This window comes from Stomoxys calcitrans, chromosome 2 (assembly GCF_963082655.1).
Source record: "Stomoxys calcitrans chromosome 2, idStoCalc2.1, whole genome shotgun sequence".
In the NCBI taxonomy this organism is placed as follows: domain Eukaryota; kingdom Metazoa; phylum Arthropoda; class Insecta; order Diptera; family Muscidae; genus Stomoxys; species Stomoxys calcitrans.
In genome coordinates, this window is record NC_081553.1 from 188,126,070 (window position 1) to 188,141,306 (window position 15,237).

Genomic DNA, 15,237 nt, shown 5'->3' on the forward strand with positions numbered 1-15,237 from the left:
AAATTGAGGAAGGATGTCGACTGGCTTAACACAAGCCACTGGCCCGAATTTCAGCAAAATCGGATAATAAAAGTGGCTTTTTTTGGCCTAAGATCTTAAATCGGCCCATATGGCAGCTAAATCCAAATCTGGACCAATCTGGGTCAAATTAAAGAAGGGTGGCCTATCACAACTCACTGTCTGAAATTTCAGCAAAATCGGACAATAAATGCGCCTTTTATGGGCGCAAGACCTTAAATCAAGAGATCGGTTTATATGGCAGCTATATCCACATCTGGACCGATCTGGGTCAAATTGAGAAAGGATGTCGAAGGACTTATCACAACTCATTGTCCCAAATGTCGGCAAAATCGGATAATAAATGTTGCTTTTATGGGCCTAAGACCCTAAATCGGCGGATCGGTCCATATGACAGCTATATCCAAATCTGGACCGATCTGGGTCAAATTGAGAAAGGATGTCGACTGGCTTAACACAACCCACTGTCCCGAATTTCAGCAAAATCGGATAATAAAAGTGGCTTTTATTGGAATAAGACCCTAAATCGGCCGATCGGGGATATAGTCCGATATAGCCCATTTTCAAACTTGCCCTGCCTATGGACAAAAAAAAGATCTGTGCATAGTTTCAGCTTAATATCTCTATTTTGAAAGACAGTAGTGTGATTTCAACGGACAGACGAACGGACATTGCTAGATCGTCTAAGATTGGATTATAGGGTCCAAAATGAATATTTCGATGTGTTGCAAACGGAATGACAAAATGAATATACCCCAATCCTTCGGTGGTGGTTATAAAAGGACGAAAAGCCAGATCCATTATTAAGTTAACCAACAAAGAGTAATTTTATGACTCGGCTTAACCATGTACGTCTGTTTGTCCGTGCGTTCGTCTCCCTGTCTGTCTTTCTCTCTGTTTGCCAATCTGTCTGTCTGTATCTCTGACTGTCTGTCCGTATTATACTACCCATACATCAGTTATAGCGTAGGAGTAGGGTATTATATAGCCGCCATCGTCCGCCTTTTGCTTCCTTTATTTGTTTTTATCTCAAACTTATGTCCATTTTCCTTTTTTCTTTTATTTTAGGGTTGCGGCAATGTTACCAGCACCAAAATCCCTTGTCTCTCCAATGAGTACCAATGCAAGGATCGCATCACTTGCCTCCACTCCAGTTGGCTGTGTGATGGTGAACGCGATTGCCCCGATGGTGATGATGAGGTGCGCAGCAATTGCAAGAACAAGACATGTCGCCCCGATCAATTCCAGTGCAGTGATCACACTTGCATAGCAGGACAATTGACTTGCAATGGTCAGTTTGATTGTGCCGACAAAAGTGATGAGTTGAACTGTGGTAAGTTGAAGTCTTTTGGAAAACTCCTCTTTGAATGAATTTCATTAACTGTTTGTCTTTTCTTCCATTCTTTGTTTGTTTTTTAGGCATTCGCAAGCAAACCGTTTGTGATACCAACACTCATTTTGATTGCGGTGGTGGTCAATGTATTCCTCTGGCCAAGGTGTGCGACCGGCACAAGGATTGTCCCGCTGGCGAAGATGAACAGTCCAATAAGTGTGGTATCAATGAATGTGCCACCAATAATGGCGGCTGCATGCATAAGTGTATTGATCAACCCATTGGCTTTAAATGTGAATGTGAGAGTGGGTAAGTTGATAATGCATTGTTCATAAAGTCGAAAGATTCAAAGAAGAGTTCTCTAAATAGCCAACCAGGAAAAAAAGTTTGATAAAATTGATAGCAATTGCTTCTTGAGCTGAATTCAGCTCCTCTTTAACTATTTGTGTTGGGGAAGAATAAATTAATTCTAACTCGTAAATTATTCCGATGCAAAAAATTTTAGTGCTGAAACTAGCGCATTTTCATTGCACTAGTGTAAGCAGGTTTATACTCCTGGACAAAGCATTGTTTTTGTGTGTTTGACACGATCTATAGCTATTGTTTGAACATTCCTAGATAGAGGATAGGGACATGCAGTGATATGAGAAGACAGTAGGAACGTAGAATGCCTACATGGTTATTAGTGTGGGTCAATTTTTTTTTGTCGCCAAGGCGGTAATCGGAACATAATCTACCACTTGGTAGATATTTTTTTTGGTCCACACAAATTGATTCAAATGCATCCCTCGGAAAAGCACCAGTCTGTGCATCATTTCATCGTGTCGCCTGTTGGAATCCTCCCGTCTTGTCTATATTTTTAAAGAGATCTCCGTTTGTAAGATCACCCAAATCGGAGAAAAAAACGCTTGCGTGTAGACCTGAGTATGAACATAGCACTTGCTCGATGGTCTCCTCTTCATCCTTATCAGGACAGTAAAATTATGCAGAATTCCCAAATGCGCGACCAGTGTCCTCTTATACCTCCTGCAATATTGCCCTCTGACTTCCTATCAAAAGCCAGAAACTCCTTCGTCATTCTTCAATCTAAGTCAGAGTGTCCTTGCAGTTCGGCATTGATGTACAAATCACCACCTCATTAAGAACTGCGCTCTACGTTTCACCTCTGCTAAGTCCAGTAGTTCATCAAATGCCACATATGCAACACCTGTAACCGTTTCGTTCACCGTGAAAAGGTTCTGTCTGGCTGGTTCGCCTTGAAGTTCATCGGAATACCATTGCGTCCGGGAATCCAAATTCATTCAGACAGAGCATATATTCAGAGATTCCAAACATTCCGTTGCATCATCACAGTTAGCCGTTCAAGACACAAGGTCCTGACGGAATCTCTACGCTGATTCTGAAGAATATGGATGTACCGCTAGTCGAGTACCTCACCTAGATCCTCAACCCCTTTGAGCACTCTCATTAAACCCGACAACTTGAAAATAAACAGAGTGATCCCGCTACTGAAGCCGCGAAAGTGAATCTTATAGACCGCTTTTCCTTCTCTCACCCATAGTCCAACCGCAGACGCATTACTTCTTCTGAGGCATTACTCCTCCCTTTGGTTGAGCATTAATAAAGCAAATTGCAAATTTGCCCATGAACATTCCATTAAGGAATAGGGGCAAACTTCTCACTCTACACATTCCAGTGACACTGGAATCTGTGGGTATGCCTCTAGCGACATGTAAGCGAAGTTTTCAGGACCAAACCCGAAGGACAACGACTGATAGATGGTCACAAAGAGGGGGCTGTGAGCATTCAAAAACTATGTGGCCTAATCTAGACTTGAAGAGGTCTTCTGTTTTGCTGTCATTGGCTAGAACAGACATCTCAGTCATTGTGTCCGTCATGACAGGTCACTGTCTAATCGGAAAACATGCTGACAGACTGACTTTCGCTGAAACTGTGAGGACATCGAAGAAGAAGAGACTATAGAACACCTTCTGTTTGTGTATCCCGCTCTAGCAGTTAGAATGAGTTTCACTTTAAGTTCTCATTTCTTTGAGAACCTCTCTGATGAAGCGGATGTAAACATTCGCAAGTTATTGGGTTTTTTTAAGCGATCTGCATGGTTCAAAGGTAGGAATTAGAAGGCATCTTCCTTCTTCTGTTCCTGTGGTATCACAATGAACGAAAACGTCTAAGTGGGTTTGATGGCAGACTGCCACATAAACCTAACCTAAGTTCTATTATCAGTGATGCATTCCTGGCTAGTTCCTCAACCACCTCTTCTCTATCATCTCTTGAAGACCCAAGACCCAACAGACCCAAGACTCTGTACATACCCTTGGTTTCGACCTAGCTCCTCAGTCGCCTCTTCTCTGTCACCTCTTTAAGGCCTGGGACCAAGCAGAACCTAATATACATAGCCATGTTTCGAAGTAGCTTGTTGCGACGTCCATAATTTGATGCCAGAGCTTTCAGCGCCGCCTGAATATCCACGTATATCGTGATCGTCCAATCGAGCAGCCGCTTCGTTGTTGTTGTTGTAGTGTGTCGTACACCGAGGCGGCAGTCCTTGCCGATGAAGGATTCCATCGGGTCAATCCGGTACGTACAACCGGCTGCCATAGGATTGCCGCTTCGTCATCGTTATATACCTGTTTCGTCATCGCTATACCCGTTTTGAAGCCTATATGAGTTCCAAGCCTATGATTCAGTTTTACACTATCATCAGCGATGCATTCCTGGCTAGCTCCTCAGCCGTCTCTTCTCTGTCATCTCTTGTAAGCCCGGGACCCAGCAGAGCCTGTTATACATACCCTTGTTTCGAAGCGGCTTGTTGCATCCTCTAAACAGTTTCGTTCTCCGAAAGCAAATCAGGCAGTACTTGGAGTATTTGAGAGAAAGATTCTTTGTAAAATATATGGACCTGTTTGCACTAATGGAGAATTTAGGTGTCGTATGAACTACGAGCTGATGAGCTGTATGACGATGATAGCATAGTTACACGCATCAAAATACAACGGCTGCGTTGGCTAGGTCATGTTGTCAGAATGGATGATGAAGCTGCTGCAAAGAAATCTTTTGAAGGCAAACACGGTAGTACAAGTAAACCAATGGAAGGATCAAGTGTTGGGAGACACCTCAAAACTTGGTGTCAGAGATTATAAAATGAGAGCAGAAGATCGAGGCGCATGGAACGCTATTCGGCGTTCGGCTAGTGGAACAACTGTTCTGTCATAGCCAATTAAAGTAAGTAATCCGAAGCCAGAGTCTTCAACGCCGCCTGCATATCCACATATATTGTGATAGTCCAATCAGGCAGCCGCTCTGTCATCGTCTACCATGACTTCAGAACCGCCTGAAAAAGGGCTGTACCCATTTTGAAGCCTATGTGAGTTCCAAATTCATAGGAACTTAATGTGGCCCATACAATTGCGACCCATCGGTGTCTTCTCTATTCACCGATGGTTCGCAATTGGATGGGCCACATAAAGTTCCTATAAATTGGGAACTCATATAGGCTTCAAAATGGGTAAAGCCTCTTTCAGGCGGTTCTAAAGGCATGATAGACGATGACAGAGCGGCTGCCTGATTGGACTATCACGATATATGTGGATATGAAGAAAGGTAGGATAATTCCAGCCTATAAGGGCATATAGCTTGTCATTTGGAAGGAGCTGATCTCTGTCTTAGCAGGATACCCTTTCAGAGAGTTGAGCGTGTACTTACCTGCACTTAACCTCACGTAGTCCATTAAGATACCCGCTAAGCACGCAGTTCGCAAGATCTAAGAGCCTATTGAGTGCTTATCTTGATGCAGTTTCCAACTGCCTTGGCAGGTACACTTGTGACACAATTTTTCAAACACCTGTCGATTATTTTAATCCAATTCAATGCAGGACTCATTGACCTTCATAAACTTAATAAAATTTTTGCCTACCACGAAAAAAACATCATTGCCATCCACTATGGCTTAGGGAATTCAAAGGCATTCCTATCGGCCCTATTGTTATTTTTTTGCCATTATTTGTGCTATTTAATCATTGAACACCATGCTGGGCATGAGTCCCATGAAATATTTCTATTATGAAGCAAATTTATTTATTGATGGTGGTTTTGGAATTTAATTTATTTTCATGCAATGTTCCAGTTTTTGATTACATTCCCCAATGATATAAATTTTGGAATTCTTTTTATGCCATAACCATTCGACCAACAGTAGCAGCAGCATTCCTCATTGAAATTCTCTTTATGTTCTCTCTCTCTCTCTCTGTATATTTTCAGCTATAAATTAATAAATAATAAAACCTGTGTGGATATCGATGAATGTGCCGAGAATCCGGGTGCCTGCTCGCAAACGTGTATTAATGAGATTGGCGGCTACAAATGTGAATGCGTGGAGGGCTATATGCGTGACCCACGCAATCACACACGCTGTAAGGCCACCGAGGGTCATGCATCATTGTTGCTGGCACGTCGTCATGACATACGAAAAATCGCCTTGGATCACATGGAAATGACATCAATTGTGAATAATACAAAATCGGCGACAGCATTGGATTTTGTATTTCGCACCGGCATGATCTTCTGGAGTGATGTGACCACACAAAGCATTTACAAGTAAGTACAGTTAAGGGATTGTTAAAGCCCAAAGGATGTATGAGACAAAAGCCTGCAAGGCTACATAAAGCGATGTCATGTGTTTGAGGGGTGGAAAGGAGGGAGCAAGAGAATATGCTTTAGCTACCCAAAATCTTAAATAAAATTAATTTAAAATAGACCAAAACTGCTGCTTATTCCCTGGAGTTAGGGTGTATGCAAATAAAGAGCCTTTAATCCCCATACACACCCATGCACACACACACACACACACATGCCTACCAAAGGTTAGTTGCTTTCACCTGGCTTAAGGTAAAATTCGTTTGCCCTGTCCCCTCATGAATGTTTATACCTGCCTTTTGTTTAACTCTTAACACTGCTACTCATCTCAGCAACCAGAATTCTATACTGCATAGTTGCAGCCCTGGTGACCATCCACTCCCACATTTGGCCATCCCAGCCCTTGGTAGTTCCTTTGGTTTGGTTTGGTTTTAATTGAAATTTCAAGCACGTTGACAACTTTTAGCTACTGATTTAAATTAACCTCTTTTTTTATTCCAGTGGTTAGTGTGCTGAGTTTTATGAATTAAAATTATTTGTAGGGGGTTTCGAATCCACTTTTTGTGTTCTATATCCAACTGCTAGATAGCTACTGCGGCGGTGGAAGACTGTGGTAGAAATGTGGCTAGGCCATGAAATTGCCAGCTGTGTTTTTTGCGGTTGCTGATAGCAACAAAATTGAATATTCATTATAATGGTACTGGGATTTTCATTTAATTTGAGTTAAAACTTTAATGGCAGTTAAAGATAATGCCAGCATTAAAGATAAATGATTTTAATAAAATAAATCCATTAAAAATTGCCATAATATATTAAAAAAAAAATTACCTGAACATAAAAACAAGTAACAGCGTGCTAAGATCGGTCGGGCCGAACTTTGGATACCCAGCACCTCGGTTATATATCAAAATCCGGAGAAAATTGCATACCTTATGTCCCATAGCAGTTATATCGAATTATGTTCCGATTTGGACCAAATACTAAGAAGTTATTGTTCAATTGTATATAACAAAATACCATATACAACATGGATGTCGAAAAGCCTTACATAAGTCACTGTGTCAAATTTTAGTGAAATCAGATTATAACGTCGCCTTTTATGGGCCCAAAACCTTAAATCGAGAGATCGGTCTATATGACAGCTATCTTCAAATCTGAACCGATCTGCGCCAAATAAAAGAAAGACGTCGAAGAGCCTAACACAACTCACTGTCCCAAATTTCAGCGACATTGGAAAATAAATTCGCTTTTTATGGCTCCAAAACCTAAAACCGAGAGATCGGTCTATAATGCAGCTATAGCCAAATCTTTATCGATCTGTGCCATATTGCAGAAGTATAACAAAAGGCTTAACTTAACTCACTGTCCCAAATTTCGGCAACATCGGACACTAAATGCGCCTTTTATGGCCCCAAAACCTTATATCGAGAGATCGGTCTATATGGCAGCTATATCCAAATCTGAACCGATCAGGGCCATATTAAAGAAAGTTGTAGAAAGTCCTAAGACAATTCACGGTTCCAAATTTCAGCAAAATCGGATCAAAAATGTGGCTTTTATGGGCCTAAGACCTTAAATCGGAGGATCGGTCTTTATGGCAGCTATATCCAAATCTAGACCGATCTGGGCCAAATTGACGAAGGATGTCGAAGGAGCCTAGCACAAATCACTGTCTCAAATTTCAGCAAAATCGGATAATAAATGTGGCTTTTATGGGCGAAAAACCCTAAATCGGTGGATCGGTCTATATGGCAACTATATCCAAATCTGAACCGATCTCGGCCAAACTGACGAAGGATGTCGAGGGACCTAAGACAACTCACTGTGTCAAATTTCAGCAAAGTTGGCTAATAAATGTGGCTTCTATGGGCCTAAGACACTAAATCGAAGGATCGGTCTATATGGCGGCTATATCCAAATCTAGACCGATCTGGGCCAAATTGACGAAGGATGTCGAAGGGCCTAACACAACTCACTGTCTCAAATTTCAGCTATATCGGATAATAAATATGGCTTATATGGACCTTAGACCCTAAATCGGCCGATCGGTCTATATGGCAGCTATATCCAAATCTAGACAGATCTAGGACGAATTGATTAAAGATGTCAAAGAACCTATCAAAACTCACTGTCTCAAATTTCTGCAAAATCGGATAATAAATGTGGCTTTTACGGGCCTGAGGCCCTAAATCGGAGAATCGGTCTATATGGCAGCTATATCCAAATCTAGACTGATCTGGGCCAAATTGACGAAGGATGTCGAAGGGCCTAACACAACTTACTGTCTCAACTTTCAGCAAAATCGTATAATAAATGTGGCTTTTATGGGCCTAAGGCCCTAAATCGGAGGATCGGTCTATATGGCAGCTATATCCAAATCTGAACCGATCAAGACCAAATTAAATGAAGATGTGGAAGGGCCAAAGACAACTCACTGTCCCAAATTTCAGCAAAATCGGATAATAAATATGGCTTTTATGGGCCTAAGACCCTAAATCGGAGGATCGGTCTATATGGTAGCTATATCCAAATCCAGACCGATCTGGGCCAAATTGACAAATGATGTCAAAGAACCCAACACAACTCACTGTCTCAAATTTCAGCAAAATCGGATAATAAATGTGGCTTTTATGGGCCTAAGACCCAAAATCGAAGGATCGGTCTATATGGCAGCTATATCCAAATCTAGACTGATCTGGGCCAAATTAAATAAAGATGTGGAAGGGCCAAAGACAACTCACTGTCCCAAATTTCAGCAAAATCGGATAATAAATGTGGCTTTTATGGGCCTAAGACCCTAAATCGGAGGATCGGTCTATATGGCAGCTATATCCAAATCTGAACCGATCAAGACCAAATTAAATGAAGATGTGGAAGGGCCAAAGACAACTCACTGTCCCAAATTTCAGCAAAATCGGATAATAAATGTGGCTTTTATGGGCATAAGACCTTTAATCGGAGGATCGGTCTATATGGTAGCTATATCCAAATCCAGACCGATCTGGGCCAAATTGACAAATGATGTCAAAGAACCCAACACAACTCACTGTCTCAAATTTCAGCAAAATCGGATAATAAATGTGGCTTTTATGGGCCTAAGACCCAAAATCGAAGGATCGGTCTATATGGCAGCTATATCCAAATCTAGACCGATCTGGGCCAAATTGACGAAGGATGTCGAAGGGCCTAACACAACTCACTGTCTCAAATTTCAGCAAAATCGGATAATAAATGTGGCTTTTATGAGCCTTAGACCCTAAATCGGCCGATCGGTCTATATGGGGGCTATATCAAGATATAGCTCTATATAGCCCATCTTCGAACTTAACCTGCTTATAACGGAATGACTAGATTAGTGTACTCCCATCCTATGGCGGTGGCTATAAAAATTATTATATAAAAAAATTGGACAGAGACAAAATGATAGATGAACAGTAAGAGTTCAGACTGTTATGACTTCGGTTGCCAAATGACATCATTACTGCATATTACCCACAATCTGACGATCACATGGCCCTATCCGCTGCGCCTCTTTCATTCTTTTATTTTATCTGACGTCAGGAAATAAATACTCTTTTGGGTACTCAGATATTTCGCGCCAATGTGGATATTATTTCATTGGAGCCTTATATTGCTTTGGTCGGTAAATAGGTCCGGTATGTGGGTGTTTTTGGTGATGAGGGGGTGCCCCATATATCTGCTCGGACCCTCCCCCTTATCCTAATATTCAGAAACGCCAGATCTCGGAGATGGGTGGTGCGATTTAATCGAAATTTTGTGTGCTCTCTTATAGTAAACAAAAATTTGGTATCCAAATTTCGGATGGGGTACCTAGGGGGGGGCCACCCCACCCCCAAAACCTACTAAATATATATATATAGACCAATCACGACAATATGGGACTCAAATTAAAGGTAATGAAGATTAGAAAACGTATCTGATATCCAATTGTCAAGCCAAGTGTTTGGGGGACCACCCCAACCCTCAAAACACCCCAAAATCAGACATATTTACCAACCATGGCAATATGGGGCTCAAATGAAAGGTATGTGCGAGTAGAGTATGAATTTGATATCCATCCATCCATACATCCTATGATGCTCAACGCCTGGGTTCGAATCCTGGCGAGACCAACAGAAAAAATTTTTAGCGGTGGTTTTCCCCTCCCAATGCTGGCCGTGTAAAACTTCTCTCCAAAGAGGTGTCGAATTGTGGCACGCCGTTCGGATTCGATTATAAAAATGTGGTCCCTAATCATTGAGCTTAAACTTGAATCGGACTGCACTCATTGAAATGTGAGAAGTTTGTACCTGTTCCTCATGCTCATGGGAAAAACTGCCTTTTGCATTGGTTTTTTGATTGGGTGACAGCCATGTGACCGTGCGAATCATTTGATTTGGGAATTTAGAGGTGCTGACTATGATGTACTTTGCCGCGGCGAAGTCTATTAGTCAGAGTCTATTATCGGAAGTTTCTTCGTGCAGTCTAAATTTTTCAAAGATATTTTCTTTCCCTATTTTCGTCCGTGATATTAAAGTCTCCCAGAACTATTTTAATATCATGGGCGGTACAGCGATGATATTCTCTCTCTAGATGCTAGTAGACAATGTCCTTGGTCTGTTCGTCCTTGTCTGCCGTCGGAGCATGGGCGCAACATAGGTTGATAGTGGACAATTTGGGCGGAGTAAGCCTGAAGACAAGATGTTTCAGTCTTCGATTTACCACAAATCCACAACCAAATTCATGCCTCATTGCGTGGTAGCTGTAATATAAGGCCTTACTTCTGGGAGTTTGTTGTGGTGCCTTTCCCGAGCCATCACGCTTCCTGTATGGCGACAATGCCTGTCCTGTATACCTGCAATACATCCGCCAGAACGTACACTTCACCCTCTCTACAAAGAGTTGGGAAATTTCCGATACAGATATGCAAGTCAAGGGGTCTTCATAATAATTTTTTCAAGTTTTCCGGGTGATAAGCTACTAACCCGAGCTAGCCCACTCCATCTTTCTATCATTCTTCGGGTGTACTCATGGCATATTTTAGCTCATTACCCTTAACAGATGTTAAGGATGGCCACCCAGAAGACACCGCTGGTAGGTTTGTGTCCACATGTAAGATGTAGGAAGGCCAAGTTAAAACCGCAGAAACGTTGCTTGGCTTCCTCCATCCACCCAAGTCACCCACCACAACAAAACAAAAATTATTTTTCCCCACTTAGTCCTGCAGCAAATGTCATCTCTTTATAATCGCCCACATCTTGTTAAAATCCTTTGGGATTTTGTTTTTTCTATTTTGTATGCAATTTCTTGTCATTGTTTATTATTCCCATTCGATGGTGTTTTTACAACTCGAATTTATCAATTGCTCAGTGTTGTGGCGTTTTTGTTCTCAGTCTTATTTTTATCCATTTTCCATTTTGTTTATATGGAGAACATTTCATTGAATTGCCTTTTTCAATTTCTTCAATAGGGCACCCATTGATGAGGGCAGCGATAAAACAATTGTTCTAAAGGAGCACACAGTAACCTCGGATGGTCTGGCCGTTGATTGGATCTACAATCACATCTACTTCACCGATACACACAAATGCACCATTGAGCTGACAAACTTTGATGGCAACATGGGCAAAGTGCTCATCGAAGATGAATTGGATATACCACGCTCCATAGCATTGGATCCCATTGAAGGGTAAGTATCATGCAATCTATAGCCCCTTGCCTCTCGCCTACAGCCTCCCTTGCCTTGCCTTGCCACTCAAGCCCATGTGACTAGAGAGTGTTGTGAGAAAACAAAGGGGAACCAAAACTGTAAAAGATTCTTCCCCCAGCGAGTAGCCTCATGAAGAGAGCAGGAAGACTCCTACCCAAAACGAATGAGAAAAAAATGGAGAAAATCAAGCGGCAACCCAACACATCCGTTTGATTGACACTTGACATTATGATGAAGAAGAATAAGTGGTTGGTACAACCTCCTCGTTGGCACTTGGTTGTTGGTTACCTACCTACCTACCTACCTACCGCAGAAGGACAGCCAGTGTTGTGCTGCAGTGAAACCCAATAAATTGTTATTCTTTAGTTGGCCATCCCCTGCCATTAAACATGTAACACACATGCTGAGTGAGCTTCAAGCTGGGCAAACCCATATGCTGGGAGGCTAGGGCAAAGATGGCAAGTTTTAAATTTCATTTTGTTTGCAGTCCTTGGTGATGCTGGCGATTGCTGTTTCAATTCTAGTTCCTGCTGTTTTCAACAGCCGCTTTAAGGACATGTTATGACCGAGACATTTCATTTCATTTGATTTGTTTGTATTTTTGTTATCTCTTTGCTTTCCTCCAGCTGGATGTATTGGTCTGACTGGGGTGCTTCGCCACGCATTGAACGCGCCGGCATGGATGGCTCCCATCGCACCACCATCATCAACTACGATGTCAAATGGCCAAATGGCATTACTTTGGATTTGGTACGCAAACGCATCTACTGGGTCGATGGCAAACTGAACATCATTTCATCGGCCAACTATGATGGCTCACAGCGACGTCAGATTTTATATTCCACCGAATATTTGCGTCATCCATTCTCCATTACCACATTCGAGGACAGCATCTATTGGACAGATTGGGATAAACAGACCGTCTTCAAGGCGAACAAATTCAATGGTGAAGGTGTGAAACCCATAACCGCCCTGCATATGGTAAGTGATGGCTATTGTTGCATGTGTGGTTATATCGCATTGCGTAAACAAAGTATCCAGTGGATACGAAAATGAGATTAAAGTGGGGTATAAATGGACTGTGGTAGGGTCTGGATGGAGTTTAAGGCCCTCTTTTGAGACAGAAGGCTACAAAATTGGTTTTATTGAAACCATTCCAGCAAATCGTGATTATTTGACTTTAGATAACATTTTAAGGAAATTTTGTCCTAAAACTAAAAGTTGCAGGAAAATTTGGTTTATAGAGAAAAATGAAGGTAAATTTTGACTTCAGATATTTCAGGGAAATTTTATCTTTAGGAAAAATTTCGTGAAAATTGTTTCAAATACAAATCATCAAAACATTTTGTCTTAAGGAGAAATTTTAGGAAATTTTGTCCTTATGGAAAGTTTTAGGGAATTTTCTCTTTAAGGATATTTTTAGAGAAATTCTGTCGAGATTCCATTGCAGGATATTGTCTGGCGTTAGAGCATTGATTAATGCTTTCTATTCAAAGAATGGTATAGTCAGCAAAAGAAGCATTTGACTGGTTTCGCGTATCGCGATTTCATTTTCTTTTGGGAATCCATTCAGGAGAAATTTGTCTTTTGCGAAAATTTCAGGGAAATTTTGTCTAATGAGAATATTTCAGGAAAATTTTGCCTCTTGAGTAAATTTCAAGGAAATTTTATTTCCAGAAAACTTTTGTTTTTAGAGTAAATTTTTGGATAGATTTTGTTTCTAAAGATAAATTTCAGTTAAATTCTGTCTTGAGAGAAAAATTCAGGGGATGTCTGTCTTAAGAGAAAACTGCTGGGAAATATTGTCCCTCTGGGTAATTGCCGCGACATGTTGTCTTGAAAGACGATGTCAGGGAAATTTTGTCTTTAGAGAAAATTTCAGGGAAATTTTGTCTTTAAGAAAGGAATTCAGGGAAATTTTGTCTTTAGAGAAAATTTCAGGGAAATTTTGTCTTTAGAGAAAATTTCAGGGAAATTTTGTCTTTAGAGAATATTTCAAAAATTTTTTGGCTTCAAAGTATATTTCAGGGCAATTTTGTCTTCGAACAAAATTTTTGGTAAATTTCGTTTCGACACAAAATTTCAAAGAATATTTATCTTTGGAGAAAATTTTGTGAAAGCTTTGTCTTTAGAGATGATTTAATGGAAATTTTGTTTTTAGAAAAAATTTCAGAGAAATTCTGTCTTTAGAACAAATTTGAGGAAATTTTGTCCTCAGCGAAAATTTCAGCAAATTCTTATCTTCAGGGAATATTTTAGGGTAATTAAACCTTAAAGAAAAAATTTCCCGAAACCTTATTTTTTGTGAAAATTTCAGAAAGATTTTGTATGTGGGGAAGAAATTCAGAGAAATTTTTTCTGTGGGGAAAAAATTCAGGGTAATTTTGTCTTCAGAAAGAATATCATAAAATAAATTTTTTATTTAAAGAAATTTTAGGTAAATTTTGTTTCTGTTTGTTTCTCTTTCGAGACGAGCTCAATGATCGGAGATGCAAATGGAAAAGCAAAGCCAAAGATAGCAACACGCACCAACCCCTATGGGACGCGTTTCGTCTTAGGTTAGAAGGATTCGAACCTGGGCACACGGAGCAACAGCGAGAGCCACTGCCGTTGTCTTAACGTTCGAAGCCATCAATACAACTTCCAACAGATGAACAAAATCATGTGTAGTACGGAAGAAGTGTAATTTGTCACAGACAGAATGTCGGTCATTGCCCAAAAGTACATGCATTGGGAAAAGTACAGCTAATAGACAGGGTTTTCGAGCATGGTTAATGGGTAATTGCATCATAGATGCGTTTTTGCTATTAATACCATTCAAATACAACTTACCAACGCACGGCCCTTGAAGCCATCACACCTAATATGATTGAAAAGTCTTCTAACCAAAGACAAAACGCGTCCCATAGTGGTTGGTGTGTGTTGCTATCTTTGGCTTTCCTTTTACATTAGCATCTCCGATCACTGAGCTCGTCTCGAAAGAGCTACAAACAAAAATTGTAAAATTTAATGATCTCGCCCTAACAGGCAAACAACTTGAAAAATGAAAAATTTTGTTTCTATAAAAAAAATTCCGGAAATTTTGTAAAACTTTGTCTGGGGAGAAATTTTGTCTTAGAAGAAAATATCAGGGAAATTTTGTCTTTAGAGAAAATGTAGTAGAAAATTTGTCTTCAGAGAAAGTTTCAGGAATACCTTGTCATCAGGAAAAATAAACCTTTTAAAAAAATTTTCCGGAAACTTTAGCTTTTGTGAAATTTTGTCTGTGGGGAAATTTTTGTAAAATCTTGTATTTGGGAAATTATGTCTATTGAAATTATGTCAGGGAAGTTCTGTCTTTTGAGAAATACCATTCATTTAAGCCCCATACTGCCATAGGTTTAAGAGTCTATAGGATGGGGCGTCCCCCATACACTTGGCTCTAAAATTGGTTATCAAATTCGTTTTCTATTCTCAAATACCTTTCATTTGAGCCACATTTTGACATGGTTGGCAAATTTTTACCCTTTGTAGGGTGTATTGG

General features: G+C 40.5%; 1 protein-coding gene across 8 annotated transcripts in view; it reads left to right on the forward strand.

The window, feature by feature from the left end:
• LOC106086729 (low-density lipoprotein receptor) overlaps window positions 1-15,237 on the forward strand; it is a 922,896-nt gene that overhangs the window by 789,708 nt on the left and 117,951 nt on the right. For all 8 annotated transcript variants that reach the window (XM_059363916.1, XM_059363909.1, XM_059363908.1 and 5 more), the window contains 5 exons: window positions 1,087-1,351; window positions 1,438-1,660; window positions 5,630-5,965; window positions 11,475-11,693; window positions 12,341-12,695. In XM_059363916.1, coding sequence (XP_059219899.1) covers window positions 1,087-1,351; window positions 1,438-1,660; window positions 5,630-5,965; window positions 11,475-11,693; window positions 12,341-12,695 — 1,398 coding nt within the window. The remainder of the gene's footprint in view (window positions 1-1,086; window positions 1,352-1,437; window positions 1,661-5,629; window positions 5,966-11,474; window positions 11,694-12,340; window positions 12,696-15,237) is intronic.